This window comes from Actinia tenebrosa, unplaced genomic scaffold, assembly GCF_029948245.1.
Source record: "Actinia tenebrosa isolate PJP-AT-01 unplaced genomic scaffold, QUT_ActTen_1.0 PGA_scaffold0__85_contigs__length_37466705, whole genome shotgun sequence".
In the NCBI taxonomy this organism is placed as follows: domain Eukaryota; kingdom Metazoa; phylum Cnidaria; class Anthozoa; order Actiniaria; family Actiniidae; genus Actinia; species Actinia tenebrosa.
In genome coordinates this window covers 25,246,804-25,269,952 of record NW_028292569.1, presented here as the reverse complement: position 1 = coordinate 25,269,952, position 23,149 = coordinate 25,246,804, and the positions used below count along the sequence as shown (strand labels likewise).

The 23,149-nt window shown below is 37.1% G+C and overlaps 2 protein-coding genes across 2 annotated transcripts in view; both read right to left on the bottom strand.

Annotated features, from left to right (window-relative positions):
* Positions 1-5,954: 5,954 nt before the first annotated feature.
* LOC116301160 (focadhesin) overlaps positions 5,955-23,149 on the bottom strand; it is a 51,084-nt gene continuing 33,889 nt past the window's right edge. Inside the window, exon 48 of the mRNA XM_089037296.1 lies at positions 5,955-6,072. The gene's annotated coding sequence lies outside the window, so the exon portion shown is untranslated. The remainder of the gene's footprint in view (positions 6,073-23,149) is intronic.
* On the bottom strand, positions 6,735-23,106 carry LOC116301156 (uncharacterized). The gene is made up of 11 exons (XM_089037301.1): positions 22,396-23,106; positions 22,055-22,276; positions 21,727-21,865; positions 18,839-18,962; positions 18,092-18,140; positions 17,462-17,488; positions 16,881-17,033; positions 16,060-16,159; positions 15,161-15,238; positions 14,888-14,974; positions 6,735-12,185 (listed from the first exon to the last, which is right to left on the bottom strand). Exons 1-11 carry the CDS (start codon positions 22,464-22,466, stop codon positions 8,022-8,024), a joined length of 5,214 nt encoding a protein of 1,737 aa, XP_088893427.1. The 5' UTR covers positions 22,467-23,106; the 3' UTR covers positions 6,735-8,021.

The following is a 23,149-nucleotide window of genomic DNA, read 5'->3' as shown; positions in this document are numbered from 1 at the left end:
GGGATTTAATTGTACTCCTCTTGTCCAATCAGAATCGATTAATTTTGTGGAGTGTATTATAAATACAAAAAGAGAATGTAGTACTATACACTATTGTAGATCGAATCAAAATACACAATGATTGACTTCAGATATTATCGTTCGGTTGCTTTGTACGTACCAGGTGATCTCGCGCACGCACTACCGGTTACTATTAACCAATCAGAAGCATTTTTGTTGCATCGCCAAAAGTTCCATGATGAATTTCAAAATGGAGTTGTATTTCGAGTTAACCTTTTAAAATACGTCCTGAAATATAGCTTAACACTGAAAAATTCTATTTTACATGTACCAGAAAAGCTTTCTCTTGCCCTATCAGCAGTCAAAATTAATGAAAAACAAAGCATAAATGCAATAAAAGTAAGCGAAATTGGCGTTGTCTTGATAAGTCACCAGCCGCCATTTTGATTACCGTGAGATCAGTATTAATATTTTACCCACAAATAATTTACCAATAAAAATGATCAAAAACATCGAATTTGTCATGTAAAGTATTGTTTTAATTTCATTGTAAAGAGAATGAGCGACATAAATAATAATAATAATATTTTACACAAATAAAAAATTAAAAAAAAAAATTTCAAGGCATTGGGCTTGCAATTATTAACGTAAAGTTCTAAAGAGCATCATTTTATATCCAGTAGAAAGTATTGCCTCGAAAACATCAGGTTGAATCGAGTGAACGAAACGAATCAACGAATATGAAATGTCCCGCAATATAAAGCTTGGAAGTTAAGGATTCAAACTAAGTCTAGAATAAAATTCTACAGACAAATATCGATATTCTTGAAACATTTAGTTTTTTTCTTGACACAGCTGTAAAACATTACTAGCTTAGTTTCACTAGTTTTTTCTTCAGAATAATCTTGCCACATTTTCTTCATTAAAAGTCATATCAATTTTGACCAAATACAGATGACGTCGGGCTGTTGTTTTCTTAGGTAAACGAATTTCTCAATATAGCAAACTTGTCTCGAGATAACGCGATAGTATTCGTCACAGACTTCTTATCTTAAACTGGTGCTTCAGTTCTTCAAATTGAAGATATAAAAATCGAATTTTAAATCCCATTATCATAACAGCTAGATACTCTAACCGAAAGAGTAATAATATTCACTTTAACCCAATTTGAGGACTTACAGAAAAAGCTTAATTGCAAAGTCGGTTACAAAAATGAATTTAGTTGTTTTTGCGGTTAGTTTCATTTCAGCGTTTATGTCTGTCACTTTTTCTATGCCGTTTGTTGGCTTCAGAGCAAAATATTCCAAGTCAGGAATTAAAGTAAGGAGAAATGTTGAAGAGTCTTGTCCTCCTGGTATATGGGGATGTAAAGCCAGTCAACTGCAAGCTACTAACAAACTGAGAGTAACAAGACAGAACCATAAATGTCCTCCTGGAGTATGGGGATGTAAAGCCAGTCAACTGCAAGCTACTAACAAACTGAGAGTAACAAGACAGAACCATAAATGTCCTCCTGGAGTATGGGGATGTAAAGCCAGTCAACTGCAAGCTATTAACAAACTGAGAGTAACAAGACAGAACCATAAATGTCCTCCTGGAGTATGGGGATGTAAAGCCAGTCAACTGCAAGCTACTAACAAACTGAGAGTAACAAGACAGAACCATAAATGTCCTCCTGGAGTATGGGGATGTAAAGCCAGTCAACTGCAAGCTATTAACAAACTGAGAGTAACAAGACAGAACCATAAATGTCCTCCTGGAGTATGGGGGTGTAGATTGAGTGGAATATTTTAGTAATACGATATAATTTTTAAGAAATACATTTTAAGGATACTAGTTTGGAATTTATCTAATTTGATATGGACTATTTATACTACATACTTTTTTGTATATATATTTTTAAGGTATTCAATCTATATTTTTTCTCTATCACATTTCTTTTTGACAATAAAGATACATCCAGGAAAAATAGTTAGGAAAACTAAATATTTTCTGTCTTGTTGTGGTCAAAATATATAAATAATAATAAACTGGTAATAATATTGATACATTTGTATTGCTGTTAATTTTGACAGCAAATTTCTAACCACAGCACTGGGTCACGGTTACCCTTTGTCCTCCCCTCAGCGTCATGTCGTTGCTTCTGGTTTTACCTAATATATTATTACACTTGTAAAGGTCCACAAGATGTGATGAGGAATAACTGGATGAAATGGAGTGTGTGAATACTCCCATTTCGAGTCCGCCTTTGCTAAGTCTTGTTTGCGCACAAATGTAAAATAAATGAATAAATGATATCAATAAAGAGTAAGACCTAATTATGACTTGTATGTCGCTGGCGGCCGAAAATGTTTGAAGTTGAAGGGAATTATTAATAGGAATGACAAGAAAATGTTTGATTTGGCAAACAATGCAATGCGCTCCTAGATTCGAAATCCGCGGGACATTCAAACAAGCACTGGAACCCGGTGTTGATAAAGTAAGTTAGTAATCACGTGAAAAAGTGACGTAACGAATGAAACTGCGAACACGGTGCATTGTGGTCTAAATTCGTTATACATAGGCATCTTTGGAATTTCATTGACATAAAGCTTTGACCGACAAATACCGCAAGTGGAATTTTGTTTTGAAAGTTGTGGGGGAAAAAAAAAGGAACACAAAAAAAAAAAAAAAAAAAAAAAAGAAGCAAACATCGCAAGGCAATTTTTTTCCACACCTTAAATGAATCCACCTGACGAAAACCTGATTAGAATCAAAACTAAAGCTAGTGAAATTACAAGGGAAAAAAGATGACGAGATGATGATCGGTATACGTAACAAAATCGTCGCAAATTGATGAAGTAATTCGAGCACTTCGTCTAAACAATACGTTAAAAATTATCATAATAAACATCATTGGTATTTGGCATGAGTTGGTCAAATCCCCGGGGGGTGGCGGAGGTATGTTTTACCATAAAGTAATAAAAATATGGGTGCTTCAGGGTCTAAAATTTCAATCCAAAAACTGGCCGATTAATGTTCTTAAGCGAAACGTATTTGGAAATCAATCTTATTAAAGCTTGAAATGAAGACTAAATTTGTTTGAAAATTTAAATGGGATCAAGGGATCCGTGTACTTTTGTGTATCAAAGCCGAGGATTTGAAAATCTACCATTCCTTCTCCTTCCCCCCTTGGCTCCCCCCTTGGCTCCCCCCCACGGTGGAATGACAACACCAATCAGCTGGGATGCGAGTGTTTATCTTAAAAAAATACTAATGCTAAATTTCCGTCCATATGCGGAGAGAACGCAATACGACAGTTGTTTTCCTGTGTCGCAACAAAAGTAAAACGAAGATAAAGCGTATAAAATACGAAGGAAAAGGATCCCTGGGCAGAACAAGAAGCTAAACCAGAATAACCAAGATATCACATCATTTAACTTCTCCTGCAGTGCTCTTTTGAAGGTGAGTGAAATAATCTGTACTCTGCAGTGTCTAGGGATCAAAATATAGCAAGTTTATAGGCGACAGATATTTTTCATGAACCAGATATAGAAATTCATAGGCGATTAAGCGCTCGCTTTTATAACAGTTAGAAATCATTTGTGAATCAGAAGCTAGTTTGATACATCAGTTCCTAACAGTTTAAAAAAGGTTTTGAGTGTTAAAACAAAACGAAAATTGGGATCAAAACTGATAGGAAAGTCTAGTTTTTTGGCGCTTTTTGCCATTATTGAAAAAAATGTCCCCTTAAGCTATTTTAGGCTAGGCCAATAGCCACGAATTCCATTCATTCTTAAATACATATTTATATTAAAACCAAGGATCTTTACACATCAACAAATAGAAATCTCCTTAACAACGAAACGGTATTTTTAAAAACTTAAAAATAAACAACTGTCTGATAAAATGAGTAATTTTTGTTTTTTTAGACGCTATTGATAATGATAAGAATTTCGACCTTCGCTGTGTGTGTGGAGGCAATAATTATTACCATGGTGATATCTGCATCACTACGACACCAAGCTACTAACAAACTGAGAGTCACAAGACAGAACCATAAATGTCCTCCTGGAGTATGGGGATGTAAAGCCAGTCAACTGCAAGCTACTAACAAACTGAGAGTAACAAGACAGAACCATAAATGTCCTCCTGGAGTATGGGGATGTAAAGCCAGTCAACTGCAAGCTACTAACAAACTGAGAGTAACAAGACAGAACCATAAATGTCCTCCTGGAGTATGGGGATGTAAAGCCAGTCAACTGCAAGCTACTAACAAACTGAGAGTAACAAGACAGAACCATAAATGTCCTCCTGGAGTATGGGGATGTAAAGCCAGTCAACTGCAAGCTACTAACAAACTGAGAGTAACAAGACAGAACCATAAATGTCCTCCTGGAGTATGGGGGTGTAAAGCCAGTCAACTGCAAGCTACTAACAAACTGAGAGTAACAAGACAGAACCATAAATGTCCTCCTGGAGTATGGGGGTGTAAAGCCAGTCAACTGCAAGCTACTAACAAACTGAGAGTAACAAGACAGAACCATAAATGTCCTCCAGGAGTATGGGGGTGTAAAGCCAGTTAATTGCAATAAAATCAGCGGAAAATATAATAGTTGTCATAAAAAAAAGAAAAACTTTTATTTTGTTGTATTATTTTAATGTACAAATTTTATATTTGGGATCGTAGCTTTTAATCGCTCATTAAATTACATTTATTATCATCTTACCAAAAATTAAGCTCATTAAATACATATCTTCATTACCGTTTTACACATTTCTCTAGATATTTCAATCAATATAAAAGGAATATATTAGCCCGAAATCAACATTTATCAGTCTTATTGTGAACTATACTGATATCCTATAAAACCTCAATTTCTAATCAAATAAATAATTAACTCTGTATAATCACATAAATATTTCTTTTCTTCTTTATCTGACAATAATCATGTACGTTTTGTCTGGTGGTCACGTGAGATTAATTCCAACCTTTTCCTCCTTGATTCAACTTTTTTCACTCATAAAAATAAAAACGAACTTGAAACGATGAAAACCTATGTAGTGCAACAAACTGTAATAAGGTATCAAAATGGTTTCCTTGTGAAACATCAGCCTGGCTACCTCATATGAAAATGGTTCCTTTATAGGGCATCAAACTGGCTTTCTTAAATGACGTCAGACTGGTTTCCATATATGGCATCAGAGTGTTTTCCTTATATGGCATCAGAGTGGTTTTCTTTTATTGCATTAAACAGGTTTCCTTATGTTAGTTTCTTTATTTGCGTGACATCAAACTGGCTATCGCAAATGATCAGCATCAGACGGGCTTCCCCGTATGACGTTCAAAATACTTTCCTCATATGGCATCAGACTGGCTTTCTTATGCAGCATCAGAATGGTCTCCTTATAAGGCATCTGACTAGCTTCCTTAAACGGCCCCAAACTGGTCTCCTTAGGCTTTAATTTGGCTTACTCATAAGTTATCATTGTTCTCCTTATGAGGCGTGTCACTGTTGAAAAACCAGGTAGCCATTTCCTTATAAGGCATCGGAATGGTTTCCTTATAAGGCATCAAATTGGCTTCTTTATAAGATATTAGAGTGTTCTCCTTATAAGGTATTCCTTAGTGGATCAAACACTTGTTTCCTTATAAGGCAAAGGTTTAAGTTGAACATCGAATGGCATAATCACGTGGTCTTCGATCATTGTCACCAGTTCTTTATACTCGGAATACGGACTGACTTTTATTTTCACTTCATCGATTTCTATATCTTCTTTATCTAAATCTTCCTTCTCTTCCAACCGATCGATCTTGTTTAATTCTTTAAAACCATTGATGTCGTCTTTATTTCCCTCTCTTTCATCCGATTCCATTATTTCGTTAATTTTTTCGCTCTCATCCACTTCGTCCAACTCCTTTATTTCTTCCATATGTTTCAATACCTTCCATTCTGCTACTGTGACAGATTTCTTTCTTACGGAGTGCCCCGTGTGATCGGGTATGGTTTCAGCTTCACACTCTTCTACTTCATACTCGTCTTCCTCAACTTCTTCAAGGAATTCAGAGTCTTCGTATTCTTTATCGTCCACCTGCAATGATTATTTTCAACAAAACGCGATGAAATAATTGTGTAGAGGACTGCTTCGTAACGCGAGCAACAGAGCTATTAAGCTGTGACGCACTTCCGGGTCCAATTACTAACAAAAACCGCTAAAATAAAGCGAAATATATTCTCAATAATTTAACATCCACCTGAAACAATTAGAACTTTGAACAGCAAATCCTATTATTAAGATAAAGTAAAAAAAAAAAAACTTTATGGAACTGCTTTCCGTTTTGGACCCGGAAGTCGCGCTTAAAATCTCTATAGTCCAGACCCAGTTTATCGAATCACGCGCGGTAAAAACAAACCGAGTAACGGAAAGAGACTGTTTTTTTTTGTATATATTACGCTCGTGTGCGCTATTTTTCTTTTATTCCCTAGACATGAATTATTTAGTGAGAAAAGTGGATCCAATAGTGGACTACGAAAGCATGAGACTGATTGAAAACAGTCTCGACGCAAATTAAATTAAAATTAAAAAACAGCACAATGCATATATTTTATTAGAGAGAGAGAGAGAGAGAGAGAGTTGTGGTTTTCAATGTTTTCTTCTGACAAGATATCATTAAATAAATGATCGATAAAAAGTAGCTTCAATAAATTTCCACTCCAGACTCCACTCGCTCAATAAACACCATGAAGTCTGGGCACAAGTAATAATGCATAATGCAGTTATTTTATTGAAAGATAGAGATAAAGGGTTGTGCTCTTAAATATTATCGTCTGACGAGATAAAATAATACTTTATAAAATTGACAAAATAAGAATTTTTAGTTTTCAATAAAAAAATCCTAACCAATTTGCTCTCCAGGCTACACTCAATAAATGGACAGTGTGAAGTCTGGGCACTAGTTAATCTTGAAATACTTATTAATTAAATATCAACATTACTTTAAGCTATCATTCAACTTAAATATTTATCTATAAATATTTTGGTTTATTATAATTCTTCTTACGCTAGATAATTGTATTTACTCGTGTGGCTTTGCTAAATACGAAGCTGGTATTCTAAAAGTTACCAACCCAAAATCGTTTGTGCGCTTCTTATTCGATGAATACACTTATTTCATTAAAGTTAGTCACCAAAAACCTAGAAAGCTAAGATCACTGAGCATCATGGGAAACTTTTCATATCAAAAAAGCATATATATACAAAGCTTTTTTAATACAACTTGCAGCTCGATGATGCTCAGAAGAGGTGAGACTGTAACCGGTAAAAGATTCACAAGTCCATGGACAGTTGTCAAGCGGTTGAACGTGTAAAATGAATCTACCCATAATCCTGGTCGGCCTCAGCTTTATAGCTTTTCAGGTGACTAACTTTATTGAAATAAGTGTATAACATTCCTATATGTCATAAGTGGAAAATAGCAGACTGGATAACTAAGCTTTTCCGGGACAGCGAATTTGTTACGATTTGGTGCTGCTTGGACAACAAACTCAAGTAACGCTCACTCCAGCGTAGGTTATATATCTTGTTCCAAAAGCATAGCACTATCGCACAGCTTACAAAGCCAATCCGCCTTTCCCATAATTATATATATATATATATAATAGCGCAAGAGAGAAGCGTTTTCCTCCAATCACAGAAGAATGGCCAAGCAAGAAAATATCAAATCCACGCCTTTTCTACATTACAGGCGAGGAATTGCGCAATTTGGTTTTCATTTGAAACGATTTACTTTTGGGAATTTCGAGAAAATCGCACGCTTATGTCAGCTTACAACGCCGCCATGTTTGTTGCTTCGACGATACTCTCGTGCTTTTTCTTCGCGTGACCAATATATCAAGATGGTGATCAAAATAATGCTGTCTAGAACAAGACAGTCTTTGATAAGTCGTGAATTTTTCACGGTACCAGTCTAGTATATCATAATAAGAATATGAGGAAACAATTATACGTTTAAAAAAATATCTGTCCTTAAGTTAGCTAGTTTACTTTAGCTTAAATTTTCCCGTATTGATTTCAAAGTTGACGGTTGTTACACCCGACGTCATTGGAATCGTTTTGACTTGCAAAGGTGTGTCTGAAGACGCATCATCAATTAATTTGGTATTCCCGCTGGCCAATCGTACTGTAGGCACAACTTCTACTACGCTTGTGTTTTTATTTCTTGTACTACTGCTGCTCTCAAAAACTGCAGTTTCATTTTCCACCTCAAACGATTTTGCACTCCTTCGTCTGCCACCGCTGTTTTCGAGTACTGAAGGTTCCGTGTCTGCCTCGTTCGATTTGGTACTTCTTCGTCTCCTGCCGCTGTCCACAGTCACTGAAGGCTCCGTGTCTGCCTCGCTCGATTTGATACTTCTTCGTCTACCATCGCTGTTCTCACGTACTGAAGGCTCCGTGTCTGCCTCGCTCGATTTGGTACTTCTTCGTCTCCTGCCGCTGTCCACAGTCACTGAAGGACCCGTGTCTGCCTCGCTCGATTTGGTACTTCTTCGTCCTCTGCCGCTGTCCACATGGGCAGAAGGCTCAGTATCTGCCTCGCTTGATTTGGTACTTCTTCGTCTGCCACCGCTGTTTTCACGTACTGAAGGCTCCGTGTCTGCCTCGCTCGATTTGGTACTTCTTCTTCTCGACACTTTGGAATGACTTTTTGATTTTTTAGTCGGAGATACCAATAACTCTAGGTTTGGGTTTGTCTCTGACGTCATCACCCAAATGAAATCATCATCTTCTACCGGTAATTCAGCATCATTCTCCACAGGGACAATTTTTTGAAATGTCAAATCGAATTCTGGAAAAGCAGAAGTGTTTCCAGATTGAATTTCTGTTTTAATTTCGCTTCGTTCTTTATCTTTTTTATGTTTGGAACTTTTATTTTCCGTTTTTCGGGATTCGTTTTGTGGGTTCTCCACCACATTTCTGTATTTTCCCGCGTTCTCCACCAATGGCTTTTCATTCCCATGGGTTTCCGAGTGGTTAACTTTACGTTCTTCAGTTTTGACGTTAGTACCTGAATCTTTCCGCTTTTTAAACACTTCACTTTGGGATTCTGAAATAGGTGGAGGGGATGTTTGAACGAGTAGAGTATGTTCCTTATCTTTTACAGCGGTACCCAGTTCAACGGAAGGTACTTTCCGTGTGTCTTTTGTATTCACCGTCACTGTCGTATTGTGTACTGAAGTACTAGTCTTCTGCCACTCCCTTACGAGGGGTCTGTCTGTCATAGGCTTCAAAGGTGATGATCTCGGCCTTCTGGGAGAAGAATCTACCTCATTGTTCTGACGTTGTTCCCACTTCATCACCTCGGCTTTAGCAGAAGTGTGGCTTAATCCTAGTACGCCCCTTCTGTTACTTCGAAAACCTTTACTTCTCTCTTCGATTAGACTTGTAGTTGCTCTTCTGACCCAAACAGAAGCATCATCCTGTTGGTTCCTCAAGGCACCATTATCAAAAGACTTCGACGACGTTAAATTTGGAATATCGGTTTTAATGACACTCGTAGTTAGGGTATTTTCTATAGCAAAGGGTTTTTCATCCCGTTGGTTCCTCAAGGCACCATTATCAAAGGACTTCGACGACGTTGATTTTGGAATCTCGGTTTTAATGACGCTCGTTGTTAGGGTCTTTTCTATAGCAAAGGGTTTTTCATCCCGTTGGTTCCTCAAGGCACCATTATCAAAGGACTTCGACGACGTTGATTTTGGAATCTCGGTTTTAATGACGCTCGTTGTTAGGATCTTTTCTATAGCAGAGGGTTTTTCATCCTGTTGGTTCCTCAAGGCACCATTATCAAAAGACTTCGACGACGTTGATTTTGGAATCTCGGTTTTAATGACGCTCGTTGTTAGGGTCTTTTCTATAGCAAAGGGTTTTACATCCTGTTGGTTCCTCAAGGCACCATTATCAAAGGACTTCGACGACGTTGATTTTGGAATCTCGGTTTTAATGACGCTCGTTGTTAGGGTCTTTTCTATAGCAAAGGGTTTTACATCCTGTTGGTTCCTCAAGGCACCATTATCAAAAGACTTCGACGACGTTAAATTTGGAATCTCGGTTTTAATGACACTCGTAGTTAGGGTATTTTCTATAGCAAAGGGTTTTTCATCCCGTTGGTTCCTCAAGGCACCATTATCAAAGGACTTCGACGACGTTGATTTTGGAATCTCGGTTTTAATGACGCTCGTTGTTAGGGTCTTTTCTATAGCAAAGGGTTTTTCATCCCGTTGGTTCCTCAAGGCACCATTATCAAAGGACTTCGACGACGTTGATTTTGGAATCTCGGTTTTAATGACGCTCGTTGTTAGGGTCTTTTCTATAGCAGAGGGTTTTTCATCCTGTTGGTTCCTCAAGGCACCATTATCAAAAGACTTCGACGACGTTGATTTTGGAATCTCGGTTTTAATGACGCTCGTTGTTAGGGTCTTTTCTATAGCAAAGGGTTTTACATCCTGTTGGTTCCTCAAGGCACCATTATCAAAGGACTTCGACGACGTTGATTTTGGAATCTCGGTTTTAATGACGCTCGTTGTTAGGGTCTTTTCTATAGCAAAGGGTTTTACATCCTGTTGGTTCCTCAAGGCACCATTATCAAAGGACTTCGACGACGTTGATTTTGGAATCTCGGTTTTAATGACGCTCGTTGTTAGGATCTTTTCTATAGCAGAGGGTTTTTCATCCCGTTGGTTCCTCAAGGCACCATTATCAAAGGACTTCGACGACGTTGATTTTGGAATCTCGGTTTTAATGACGCTCGTTGTTAGGATCTTTTCTATAGCAGAGGGTTTTACATCCTGTTGGTTCCGCAAGACACCATTATCAAAAGACTTCGACGACGTTGATTTTGGAATCTCGGTTTTAATGACGCTCGTTGTTAGGGTCTTTTCAATAGCAGAGGGTTTTTCTAATGTTGTACTCTTGAGCTTCGTCTTATCATCTGATGTCGTAATTCGCGTCAGTCCTTCCGCTTTTCCAGTCGTCTCCCTGCGGTATTCACTGCTTCGTGCAAGACCATCACTTCTCTTGGTTTGTTGGCTCGTCTTAAGAGACTCCGCCGTCTTCAACCTTTCGTCCGTCCCTCCCCGAATGGCTTGCCAATTTATTCTTGAACCCATTTGATCTGATTTTCTTCTCGTGCGAGGTTCTTCGAATTCGAACTCGTTTTTAATCCTGTTATTCTTGACACTTCCACTGGTCAATCTCCTCGCTTCCTTCGCGTATTTCTTCTTCTTCGAATCTTCTTGGCTCGCGGCGTGCGGTTTTGAAAACTTCGATAACAAACTCTCAAACTTCCCAGATTTCATTTTCGTCGGTTCTAATTTCTTTGCCGCTTTGTCCTCCTTGTTTTTGTCGTGAAACAAAAATTTACTCTTTGACTTGGCGTCTTCTTGTTTTCGTTCGTTCCTGATGTCGTTAATCTTGGATTTTATCTGTGAGGATTTCTGCATGACATCGCCGGTGTTCTCATAAAACCGCCTTCTTTCAGTTGTGACTTTAAGTTGAGTGGCGCTCTGTTTTGCATCAGTCTTCACATCTGATGACTTTGACACTGGTTGTACATGTTCTGGTAAATCAGGTTTTTTCAACTGTAAATCAGGTTTTTCTTTCACTGATGATTTCGATACTGGTTGTACAGGCTTCGCAACCGGTAAAACAGGTTTCTCCTCCTGCCGATCTGCTTTTTCTTTCACTAATGATTTCGATACGGGTTGTACAGGCTTTGCAACCGGTAAAACAGGTTTCTCCTGCCGATCTGGTTTTTTCTGCTCCTTACGAATTTCAGATTGGTTCTGGTCCAGCACTTTTTCATCCTTAAGACTATCCGATATCTCCTCACTTGATTTGCTCTTTGGATAATCCTTTGATTCAGGAGTCGTTATTTTATTAATTAGCTCCTTTTCTTCATCGTTATTAAGTTTATTCTCTTTGTCTTGAAGACGTTTCCTTTCATTTTCCGATCCATTTTCAGTTGTTATGGCAATTTCTTCGCTTTTTTCATCGGCAGTTCTGGGTGAATCCGTGAAGCACTCGGACTCGTCGTCGTTAGTCGATTCTGCTGTACTCTCCCGATCACTGTCTTCTAGTCTGTCAAGTGGTATGGATTGAGACTCGTTATTGTTTTCAGTGTCAGAGGATGTGTCAGACTCGGTAGGCTGGAAAAAGGTTAGATGATATTATATATTAGTTAGTGTGGGTTAGTAGGATTAGTTAGTGGGTTGATAAATGGATGGATGCGTGGGTGGGTGGATGGGTGAATGGTTGATGCGATGGATTGATAGTGAGAGAATGATGGAAGGTAAAATGGGATGAATGTATGGACGGGATGGATGAATGTTGGGATAGATGGATGGATGGCATAGATGGATAATGGAAGAATGAATGGTAGAATAAGTGGGATGGATGGATGGATGGATGGATGGATGGGATGGATGGATGGGATGGATGATGAGAGAATGAGTGGAAAAATTAAATTGGATAGATGTATTGGTCGGTGGATGGAAGGAAGGATAGGAAGATGGGTCGATAGATGAATGAATGGATGGAAGGATGAATGGAAGGAAGGATGAATGGAAGGAAGGATGAATGGAAGGAAGGATGAATGGAATGAATTATAAGTGGATGTAAAGATATATGTTAACGAACGTGACAGAAGCGAAAACAAAGTTACAGAGAAAAAAGTAAGAAAAAAAATCCAAAACAAATGGAAAAAATCCAGTTTGTTTTTAAAAAAAACGGAAAAAGAAAAAAAACAAAAAATCAAAAACTATAAAAAAACCATTAATAAACGATCATTCGAGTAAAAAGAGTGCAAAGAAAAGTATGAATGAACGTAAAATGAAACGACTGCATCAAACAAAATGATATAAAATTCATAATACAACAAAAATACAACAAATCTTGTCAAATTAAAAACAGCAAAAAATAATATCACTGGAAACATAATTCGATGGAAGCAAATTCTACATAGCAAAAATATAAATTCTTGTAATATCAGGATCTTTTAACTTTAAAGCATAGTAAAAGCGTTAGGTACAGAAAGAAAAGAGTTAATGCCGACGCATTATGTCGTTAAATTTTCTGTGTTAGATTCTGTTAGTTTATGGTGTTGAAAATAGACCTTTCCACCTTCGGCGTGATGTTTTCCCATTTTAGACCACGTGTTATTCCCTAGAGTATCGTTCATTTGTTAAATGGCTACGCACTGGAAGCACATGAATATAGATCCCAATCTCGAACCCAGAGCCTGCGTTTCTTCTGGCCTGCGGCAAAGAACGAGGGCTCTGGCATAATCTATTTTTTGAGACCAGGATTTCTTGGACTTCCGGTATGAGCGCATGCGTTCAAACACTTGCCAAAAATTTTAAAAAATATGTTCCTGATTTCTGGTTTTTATTTTGATCGTAAGTAAACACAAAACCCTGTTTGAAAGCATGATTTTCATTGATTATATTTTACTTCTGGAAAATTGCGCATGAACAAAAAATTGATTATGCCAAAGCCCTGGTTCTTCGCCGCAGGCCAAAAGAAACGCAGGCTCTGGGTACGAGATTGTATTGATCCAACTTAATCAAAGAATCTTATTATCAAGAGGATGACATGTGGTCTCATAGGAAAACATTACGCCCAAGATAAAGAGATCTATATTGCGATGGAAGTTAGTATGTTATGTTGTGTATGCCATTGAGCCGGTCCCGGATATAGTCCGATCCATCGATCGATAATCCTTCGGTAATCCGATAACGACGACCTGCATATTCTATTTCAGAGTATTATCTTCCTCTTGAGATTGGTAACTATGGTATCCAATGAAATTCCATTATTCGTGACACGCGACCTTCCACGTGACATCACTTCGGATTGCAAAATGGCGCAGATTATTTTGGATTATAATTTTTTTGTTATATTTGGTAGACAATGATTATCGTCATGGAATAGTTAAATATAGAGGATATATGACGAGTAAGCCGTGCTTAAGTGAGACGAACTTTGAACTACCGTAAAATTTGTGCTTGATACATTATGCTAAAGACTTGGAATTCAATCCAGCATGCATTACCATTAATATTTGGGCTAGCATACAAATAGGAATAGAGTATATTTTTACGATAAAACATGCAAATTTTGTTCAAAAGTCCCGTTAGGAGCGAGACGTATTAGTTTAATCCATGCGCGCGCTTTTTTCACGTTTGTACCACGTTATATGAGGTCACATTTTACACCCATTTTGACAACAGACCTCTTCGGCTCTGTCGTAATGTTTTCCCATTTCAGACTACATACCATTCCCTAGAGTATCATTTCTTTGTTTAAGGTTTGCACTCCGTTACACATGAGAAGACACATGAGTATGGATACAGCTCAAACAAAGAATATTATTCTCAAGGGAATGACACGTGGTCTGAAATGGGAAAACATTACCCCAAGCCGAAGAGGTCTATTACGCGAGCAAATCAAGGGAGAGACCTAACAAACTCTACTCACATATGATACCAATTCTAGGGATAGAACCCAAGAGGTGAGTCAGCTAGTGCTGCCTCACCCTAAATAGAGCTGTTAAGTGTGACGTAATTCGAACGAAAAACGACTTCCGGTTCCAAATTAATAATACTTACTTCTACAGACATTTTGCTGTGTTTTTTGTTCATAGCAGGATTTTCTGTCCATATATCTAATCGTCGAAGGTAGAGAATAAATCCTGGGAATAAGTTGCGGAAAGGTTTTAGCAATGTTTCGTGTTATTGGCCAAGGAAGTACGTCACGACTTAAAAACCCTATTCTTGATTCTCAAAGAGAGATTTCCTAATAACGTATGAATCGATTTGTAGCTATGAACTGATAAATCATTTGTAATTACCTGAAGAAGCACTCCTTTGTTCAGCGGTCCATTCTTCTTACTAAGGAGAGCAAATCGACTGATTGCGATCAATTTGTTCACAGATTTCTATCAAGATAAACAACCAATATCAGACACAAACAAGCATAAATACTCAAAATGCGATAAAACCATATGCACTAATCCTATAATTCAATTTAAGTGGAATTTGAGCATGCGTAATTACCGGCGCCTTCGTTCTTCTTGGTCAGCACTATTATACCTAATTCATGCGAAGTAGCCTAGTTTTCTTACCTGCCATCGCGCACGTGCAGTGAACTTTTTAAAGGCTTCGGTTTTGATGAGTGTAGATCTTCTTGTCTTTGCTTCGCTCTGTCATGGCAGGAGTAAGAAAGACAGTTAATAGAGAGTTTTAGATTTACGTTCACGGCAATCGTGAAACGTCAGTTGACCAGTAAAAAATTCTTTTAAATTACTGAAAAAGAATCGCAAAAAAGTCCAAGTAGTAGAAAAACAAAAGAGTATTTGCGCCTGGTGAGAAGGTTTGTAAAAGGAAAAGTAAGATAAAGGAAAACTATGAAAACGTGGTCACGTTTGCCGTTTGCGGGGAGAAAAAAAGTCAATCTAAAACTCTCTAATAATGGAGCCTTACATGGAAATACAAAAGTAATGCCACAAAATCCCATCGAGAAAAAGTATGATTTCTTTTGAGATTCATGTTCTCGCATTCTACATACATATAATATATGAAGGGGATGCTTAAACGAAATGTTTTTTGATGAGTGAGTAAGAAGGAAACTCGAACGTGTAAAAAAGCTTGTAAAAATCCTGACGTTTCCTTCCCACGTTAGTTCTTCGCTAGCTCCTCTTTTACTCCGATCAAAAACTAACGTCCGAAATGTCTAGCACATATATATTATAGCACAATTCTTGAGCTTGTGGGTCATAGCAACGATAACTAAGGGAGTCATAGGAACGGTAACTAAGGGGAGTCATAGCAACGGTAACTAAGGGGAGTCATAGCAACGGTAACTAAGGGGAGTCATAGCAACGGTAACTAAGGGGAGTCATAGCAACGGTAACTAAGGGGAGTCATAGCAACGGTAACTAAGGGGTCATAGCAACGGTAACTAAGGGAAGTCAACCATGGAATCAGAAGTGAGGCGCGAAGAAAGTGAGTCGATCAGGCTTACCCTGGATGCTTCAGACTTGCTCGTAGCAAGACTATCTACATTATCATCTTGTTCCTGCAACCATTCATGTTTCAGACATTCTTCCGCGCTCATTCTGTCCCTGAACACAGAAAGAATTTTTTTCGAATTTAGAAAAAAGCTATTGAATCATGGCGCAAGGGACGTATACTACAACAGGCCTCTCTGAGCTGCACTGAGCTGCATTCTGGTCTAGCTTGGGTACTGGCAAAACAATATGAACCAGTGTAATACCTCTACGAAAGATATATATTTGGATAATACCATGCGCATTTGTGATGTATGATTTATATAACGCTCTTCCTATACGTATATCTCAAAAGCGCTTACAATAATGAGGAGTGGTTAGTTTGAGATGTAGGCACTGAGAGTGGTCACTGCCAGGATTTCTTTAAAGCCTTGTCCTAGCGACGCAAGCCGTCGCAAGAATAAGCACAAGCGCAAGCCAAAGTAAGAAAAACAAAATCTTTCGCTCTCTTGTGCTTGTGTCGCTTCTTTTCATAGTGCGACCATGCGCGTCTGCTTACGTCGCTAGTCAGAAGAAGGCTTAAGTCCTTAGTTATTCTTTTACATCGCTCCGATTGACGCCTTTTTCACTAGGCAGCCATGTTGGTTAGAACAATAGATTAAACCACGCCTGGCCTCGCTTTCAAGTGCTCGATCACGAGAATAAATTTATGCAGGTTAAACAACAGTTTTTATTCTCATGAGAATAAAACATGTCCGTCATGTGACATAGGTTCATTGGTCATTAATATGAAGTGAAGACATGTGTGGACATCCCGTTTACTTTGATTGCTTACCTAGGATTCTTCAACAACAAGTCTGATATGAATTCTTTTGAGGATGAACTGAGGTCCTTAAAATACTCGTCATCAAACTCGTAGTCCACGTGAGATATATTATTGAATGTCTCTGTATCGCTGTCGCCAAGGAATGGGGATGCGCCGCTTAACCTGTAAGAGTGGATGAGATTTTAATGGCCGGTGAGGTGAGCATCAAGAACTGGTGGCTGTAATAACAGGGTATCCGTATCAAATAGGTTAATAAGAAGTAATTGCAGTGAAACCTCGTTAATTCGGAGACCCAAGGAAACAGAGAAAGTATCCGGAATAGAGGCTTTGCACCATCACGTGATGTCAGCCATGACAGGAGGCAGGAACAATTAAATCTGGTCTAATCTGATTTACATGAGAAAAAATCTTTTTCTCAGGGGAGAACGACTCTATTGTTGTGCCTCTTGTCATGGCTGCCATCACATGATGGTGCAAAGTTTCTATAAAGGGGTGTTCGTATCATACTGCAGGAAAGGGGGTTCTGCTGGTGGGTGGATGGGGAGGTGGGAAACAAAAGCGCATAAGGAAGGCTCAAATATTCTACTTACATGATGTAGGTTAGCACGCCAATAGCCCTGTTGAACAAAAATACCAAATAAAGAAATAAATATAGTAAAATTGCAAGGTTTTCCATTCAATAGCATTAATATTCAGATAATTATAAAATCCCGAGGTAGCAAAAATTTTGTCCAAGATACAAGTTTACAGCGCTCAGATTTTATAAACTTGAGGTAGAGCATCCAAAAAGCAAATATGAACCTCCCCTACATTGTCTTCATCATAATTGAATATATCCCTTGCATTGATTTCCTAGAGGAATACTTATGGGGGACAAAATAATAGGCCATCAAGAATCCTTTTCAGTAGCTTTTTTGTTATGCTAATTTTTGCTATTGTCTTGGTATTGTCAAAGGGGTTTTGACAAGACTTCAAATTAATAATCAATTAATAATTAATAAAGCACCACCCCCCCCCCCATCATGCTTTATTAATTTTCATTTTGTATTTTTCACTTTCGCCTTTGGCAAACAATTGATTTTAAGCATCGATAATGTGGTTTTAGAATATTCTGAACCATTCAGTATGTGGTATGCCACAAGTTGATGGTCTAACAAATAGTAAATCATAACTAGTGGTCAAAATTGAATCAAAATAAGAAAGTCTTATTTTGTTCTTACCACATGTCTGTCTCGGTTCCAACTGGTTCAAATGCAATGATTTCTGGAGCTGGAAGAAGAAATGTGAGACATAATGACAAGTAAGATATGTTTACTTTTAATTATGTTATCGTCATTGTCAATGTGTTTGTTTTGATGATGCTGGTGAATGTAATGCTGTTGGTGATGATGATGAACAATGATGATTAAAATGATACTAACGATTGGAGAGATGGTGATGATGATGATGATAATGATGAAAATGATATATGATGGTGATGATATTTATAATGATGATAGTTGATGATGAAGATGATTGTAACATTGATGATGGTGGTGATGAAGATGATTGTAACATTGATGATGGTGATAATGATGATGATGATAATGATGGTGGTGATAATGACATTGATGATGATGAAGATGGTGATGATGATGATAACATTGATGATGATGATGATGTTGATCATGATGGTGACGATGATGGTGGTGATTATAACATTGATGATGGTGATGATGATGGTGATGATGATGGTGATAATAATGATAACAATGTTTATAATGGTGATAATGATAACAATGGAGTTCACGGCAAAGGCATTGGGAGGTGGAATGATGATAATAATTATCCTGCTGCTACTAACAATGAATGATGATTGAGATAATAAAAATTTGGTCCAACAACTTTGGTATCAGTAATAATTGACAAATAAATAACAGGAAAAAACTTCAGAAGAATTTTTCTTCAAATGAAAATTTAGCATTTACCAACAAACTCTGGAGTACCCATGATTTCTCTAACCATCTCCCCTTTAGCCAGCTCCCTTGCTAAACCAAAATCTATCAGCTTGATTTGAGTAGAGCCCTCACTCTTAAGCACTATGTTCTCTGGCTGCAAGAGGAAAAGAAAGAATGAAGCATTAATTACGATATTTAATGACACATTATGTAGTAACTAAAAAAAAAAGACAAAAAATAGGACTGTGTTTGTGGTAATGCGTTATCATTGTCGGCATGTAATTGTGTCTTCAAATATTCTTGTTAATTATTGTAGTGCTTGATCAAGCTGGTGTCCAACTCACAGATTCAACCCAGAAACAAACTCCGGGCTGATCAAAATTTGGACATGGCTAGCTTATAGATTGAACCCTAGCGGAAACAACCTCTAGGCTGATCAAAGTCAAGGCACAGATCAAATTGGAATTTAGCAATTGAATATTAAAGCCTAGTAAGCATGAAAAGTGTAATCTCTGATTGCAAAAAAAGACCATTGCAATCTTTAAGATTACTGTTTTCTTCAAATATATACAAAACAATATAGAAACGTTTAATATATCATTATGAAATATTTGAGATATAATGCACACTCTGATTGGCTGGCTATCGTGTTTAGATCAGAAGACAGAGACACGTTCGAGCAAAATCCTTCAAAAATATTGTATAAAAGCAATGTAAAACAGCTGCTGTAGAGCACTTGAAAAGCAAGAGAAAATGCTAGACTGTGTCTCGTGTTTCTAAGCTTGGTTCATGGTCTATAGCTTCCAGCATGTTTATATCACAGTACACAGACATGCACATGTGTTTTAAGTTCCTTAAATATAATATTTTCAAAATAAAAAACAACAGACATTTCCAAAAATTATAGTTTTTGTACAAATATTTAAATTAAGATGAAAACAAGATTTATGGTTCATGGTTGATTGAGAGTCATACTAGAAACTCATTCAAAATTATCTTTAAAATGTTCATAAAATGATATATCATCATAATCGTTTTTCTTGTGTTAAGGCTGCGTTCATAATGTATGGCAGACGGGGGGGGGGGGGGGGGGAGTTGAAATTGAGGGGGGATCGGGAAAGTTTTGGTAGGAAAAAGGGGGGGATAGGCAAATTTTTATCAGAAAAATGGGGGGATGCACAATTGTTGGAAGAAGCTACAAGCCTTGCTTAGGGGGGATCGTATTCTTTTTGCATGACTTTAAGGGGGTGTTGAAAATTATTCTGGACATTTCAAATTTTCACCTGCCCCCCCCCCCCCCCTCTGCCATACATTGTGAACACAGCCTAAGTACAGTAATATTTTTTCTCAGAGTGTGTACCTTGTACGTATACGCCCTTTAACAACATGGATTTCTTTCTTGATCATTGAGAAAGCATATTTAGTTTTCACTTTTAAATTGTAGAACACAACAACTTAACTCCAAATGAAAAAATACAGTAGTACACTCTACTATTACCATATTCAAGCCTTATATATTCTTTTAGGATAAAATTTATCCAAAATAATATTTATTAATATTTTAAAGCTATGCTCTCAGCATAAATAACAACAATAAAAGCTGATTGGTAAACAACATATTGTATTTAGTTTTTGCTAGGACTCAGAGTTTAACTGATAGAAAACTTTTGTGATTAGAAAAAATCCTTTGTATCTATTGTATTCCTTCAAGCTTCCCCACTGATGCAACCTAAACAATAAATATTAATCAAGGTCTTTTGGAAATTCAAAAAGTTTAAATTTAGACTGCAATAAAAGAGTATATTTTGTAATGAAAGGTTGTTTGTTTGACATGATTTGAGTGACTCCTTGTATGCAAATGCACTAATAATGTTTGGTTAAGGCATGTCTTTAAGTGTCTTAAATTAGTCATAAATAACGTCTTGTGAAAATCTAAACGTTATAGATAAACTTAAACACGAATGGATGGACACTTTGCAAATATATTTATCTAGAAATACGAAAATTAAACTGGAGTCAGCTTGTCTCATGAATAGGCACAAGTTTCTACAGCATGTGGAATAATTAAGGTGTATCTAAATAGCGAGCCAAGTAATGTTTAATAAACTCGCAGATCGTGTTTTATCGGGTCTAAAACCACTCGGCTACGCTTCGTGTTTTATACCCGATAAAACACTCTTGCTCGTTTATTAAACATTACTTATAGCACACCAAAATCCTTAATGCTTTCAAAGTAAACAAATCCTACATAACTTCAATTTTTCATTGATTTGTTTAAATACTTAAGTGACCAAGAAACATTATTTGCAGGGCCAAAGCTGTGTAAAATACATAATTTCAAAACTTGATCCTTGAAATTGTACTAATGGAATATCTAGTTTGCAGAAGGATAATGATAAATTATTGAGTAGATTTAGGCACAATGCGACCACAATAACTTGAGTGTGCTTTGAATTAACTGTGAAAATAAAGACATCTACAAGTACTTGAAGCAAACTGCAATTTCTCTCCCTCCCATGGGAATGGAATTTAAATATTTTTTTAATCAAAAATTGCAGAATCAGACAAGAGCAGGAAATCTTGGATAATTTATTTTACGACTTAAATAAACAAGCTATCATCCAAGACTGTTCCGTGAATTAATGAAACATGCCCAGAGGATAAAGTTCAACCAGAAATTACATTTTAATTCGTACACTGTGTGACCGACACTTAGCATGTCTGGAAGTTTGTCAATATCAGTCATTGCACTGGAAAGGTTTCTTTAATGAAATCAACAACGCTGACAATAAGTTTATTATATAACCTGCAGGAATTTTGAAATATTTTGTACAAACACTATTTTTGTGTAATATCAAAGGTCAAAAATAATAATAAATTCAATGGCATTTTTGCGCTGAAAGAAGTGTTGAAAGTACCTTAATGTCCAAGTGTACGATGCTGCGTTGATGTAAGTACTCGATCGCCTCGATTACTTGCTTCAAGAATCCGACAGCCTCATCTTCTGTTAAATATTCTTGCTCGCTCAAAAATTCAAAAAGTTCACCTCCAGATAATCTAAAAATAGAGGAGAAGATGGATTAATTGGGCAATTTGATGTCCAACGACAACATTTTAGGATCAACCGAGAGCTGTAAATCACAAACCGTTCATCTGAATAAACAAGATTGGTGCTCAACTTTGATTCTGGAGAGAACGTTTTTACGCAAAAATACTTGAACTTTTCAATCATCAAATCATACTCACAGTTCAAGAACCAGTATGAACTCTAGTTTAGTCTCAAAAATATCGTGTAGATAAATGATTCCTTTGTGGTTAATAGAGCGAAGAACGTTTGCTTCGCGCAAGATTTGCTCTGAAGTCATTCCTAGTCGAAGAGATTTCGCTCTTTTCTTCTTCATGAATTTAGCTGCAAATTCTTTACCAGAAGCTTTTTCTGAAAGTTTCTTGACGACTGCGAATTGCCCGCTGTATTGAGATAAGAGGAGAATTAATATTAGTTTGGGTATTTCATCTAATTTACCCGACTATTAGTCCAAGTAATTTAATTTTTTTTCTGAAATCAAAGCATTACATCTGAAACTCACCTTCCAATTTCTTGGGCGATATCATAAAAATCTTCAATAGCTTCATGGTGAATATTCAGAACCTCGGTCATAGTGAAATCTAGAAGTATTTTCAACTTGAATAAAGAGGTATTGATCCCCGATATGTTTTTTGTGACCTCGACAATTAGCCTAACTATCACACAAGTTAAAAATTATATAAAATGAAGATTACATCATAGAGGAAGGAATCGAGGACAGAGCAGATAAAATCAGCCTTTTATAGAACGATCAAACTAATGGACCTACATCAGAGATATCGTGTTTACACTATAACTTGGAACGTCACTCGCCGGAACATAAACTCGAAGGAACCCTCTGGGCCGGGCCAATCAAAATCGGGTACTCGTAGCGCGCGATTTGACTCAAATTCTTCTTTTCGTCTCATTGAGCAAAATAAATTCTTTATGACTGGCGACGCATTTCCGGTTGTGGCTTGATTCGTAAATTTGAATACCTGATTATCCGTGGTCAAGGAAGGATTTAAAAACAATTTGGAGGGATTTTCTGGGGTTAACCACGCCATGTTTTTAACACAGGAATATTTATTCCGCTGTAAGTTAAAATCGTTCGGGAACATTTTTCACGTCTCGATAAATAATTTTTGGGAGATTTCAAGATTTTCTTCCGGGGTTGTAGGTGGCTAAAAACGTGGGTTTTCCTTAATTATACGTCATAACAGTGAGACATATTTTTCATGAAAATTCTATAAATAAACAAATATGACGTCATAGCT

Excerpts from the sequence above, each read along its gene's own strand:
- LOC116301156 (XM_089037301.1), bottom strand. The coding sequence starts at position 22,466 with ATGACCGAGGTTCTGAATATTCACCATGAAGCTATTGAAGATTTTTAT. Across the intron at positions 17,489-18,091 it reads GGAACCGAGACAGACATGTG|GGCTATTGGCGTGCTAACCT; the intron begins GTAAGAACAAAA and ends TTTGTTCAACAG. Across the intron at positions 15,239-16,059 it reads GCAAGTCTGAAGCATCCAGG|AGCGAAGCAAAGACAAGAAG; the intron begins GTAAGCCTGATC and ends CTGCCATGACAG.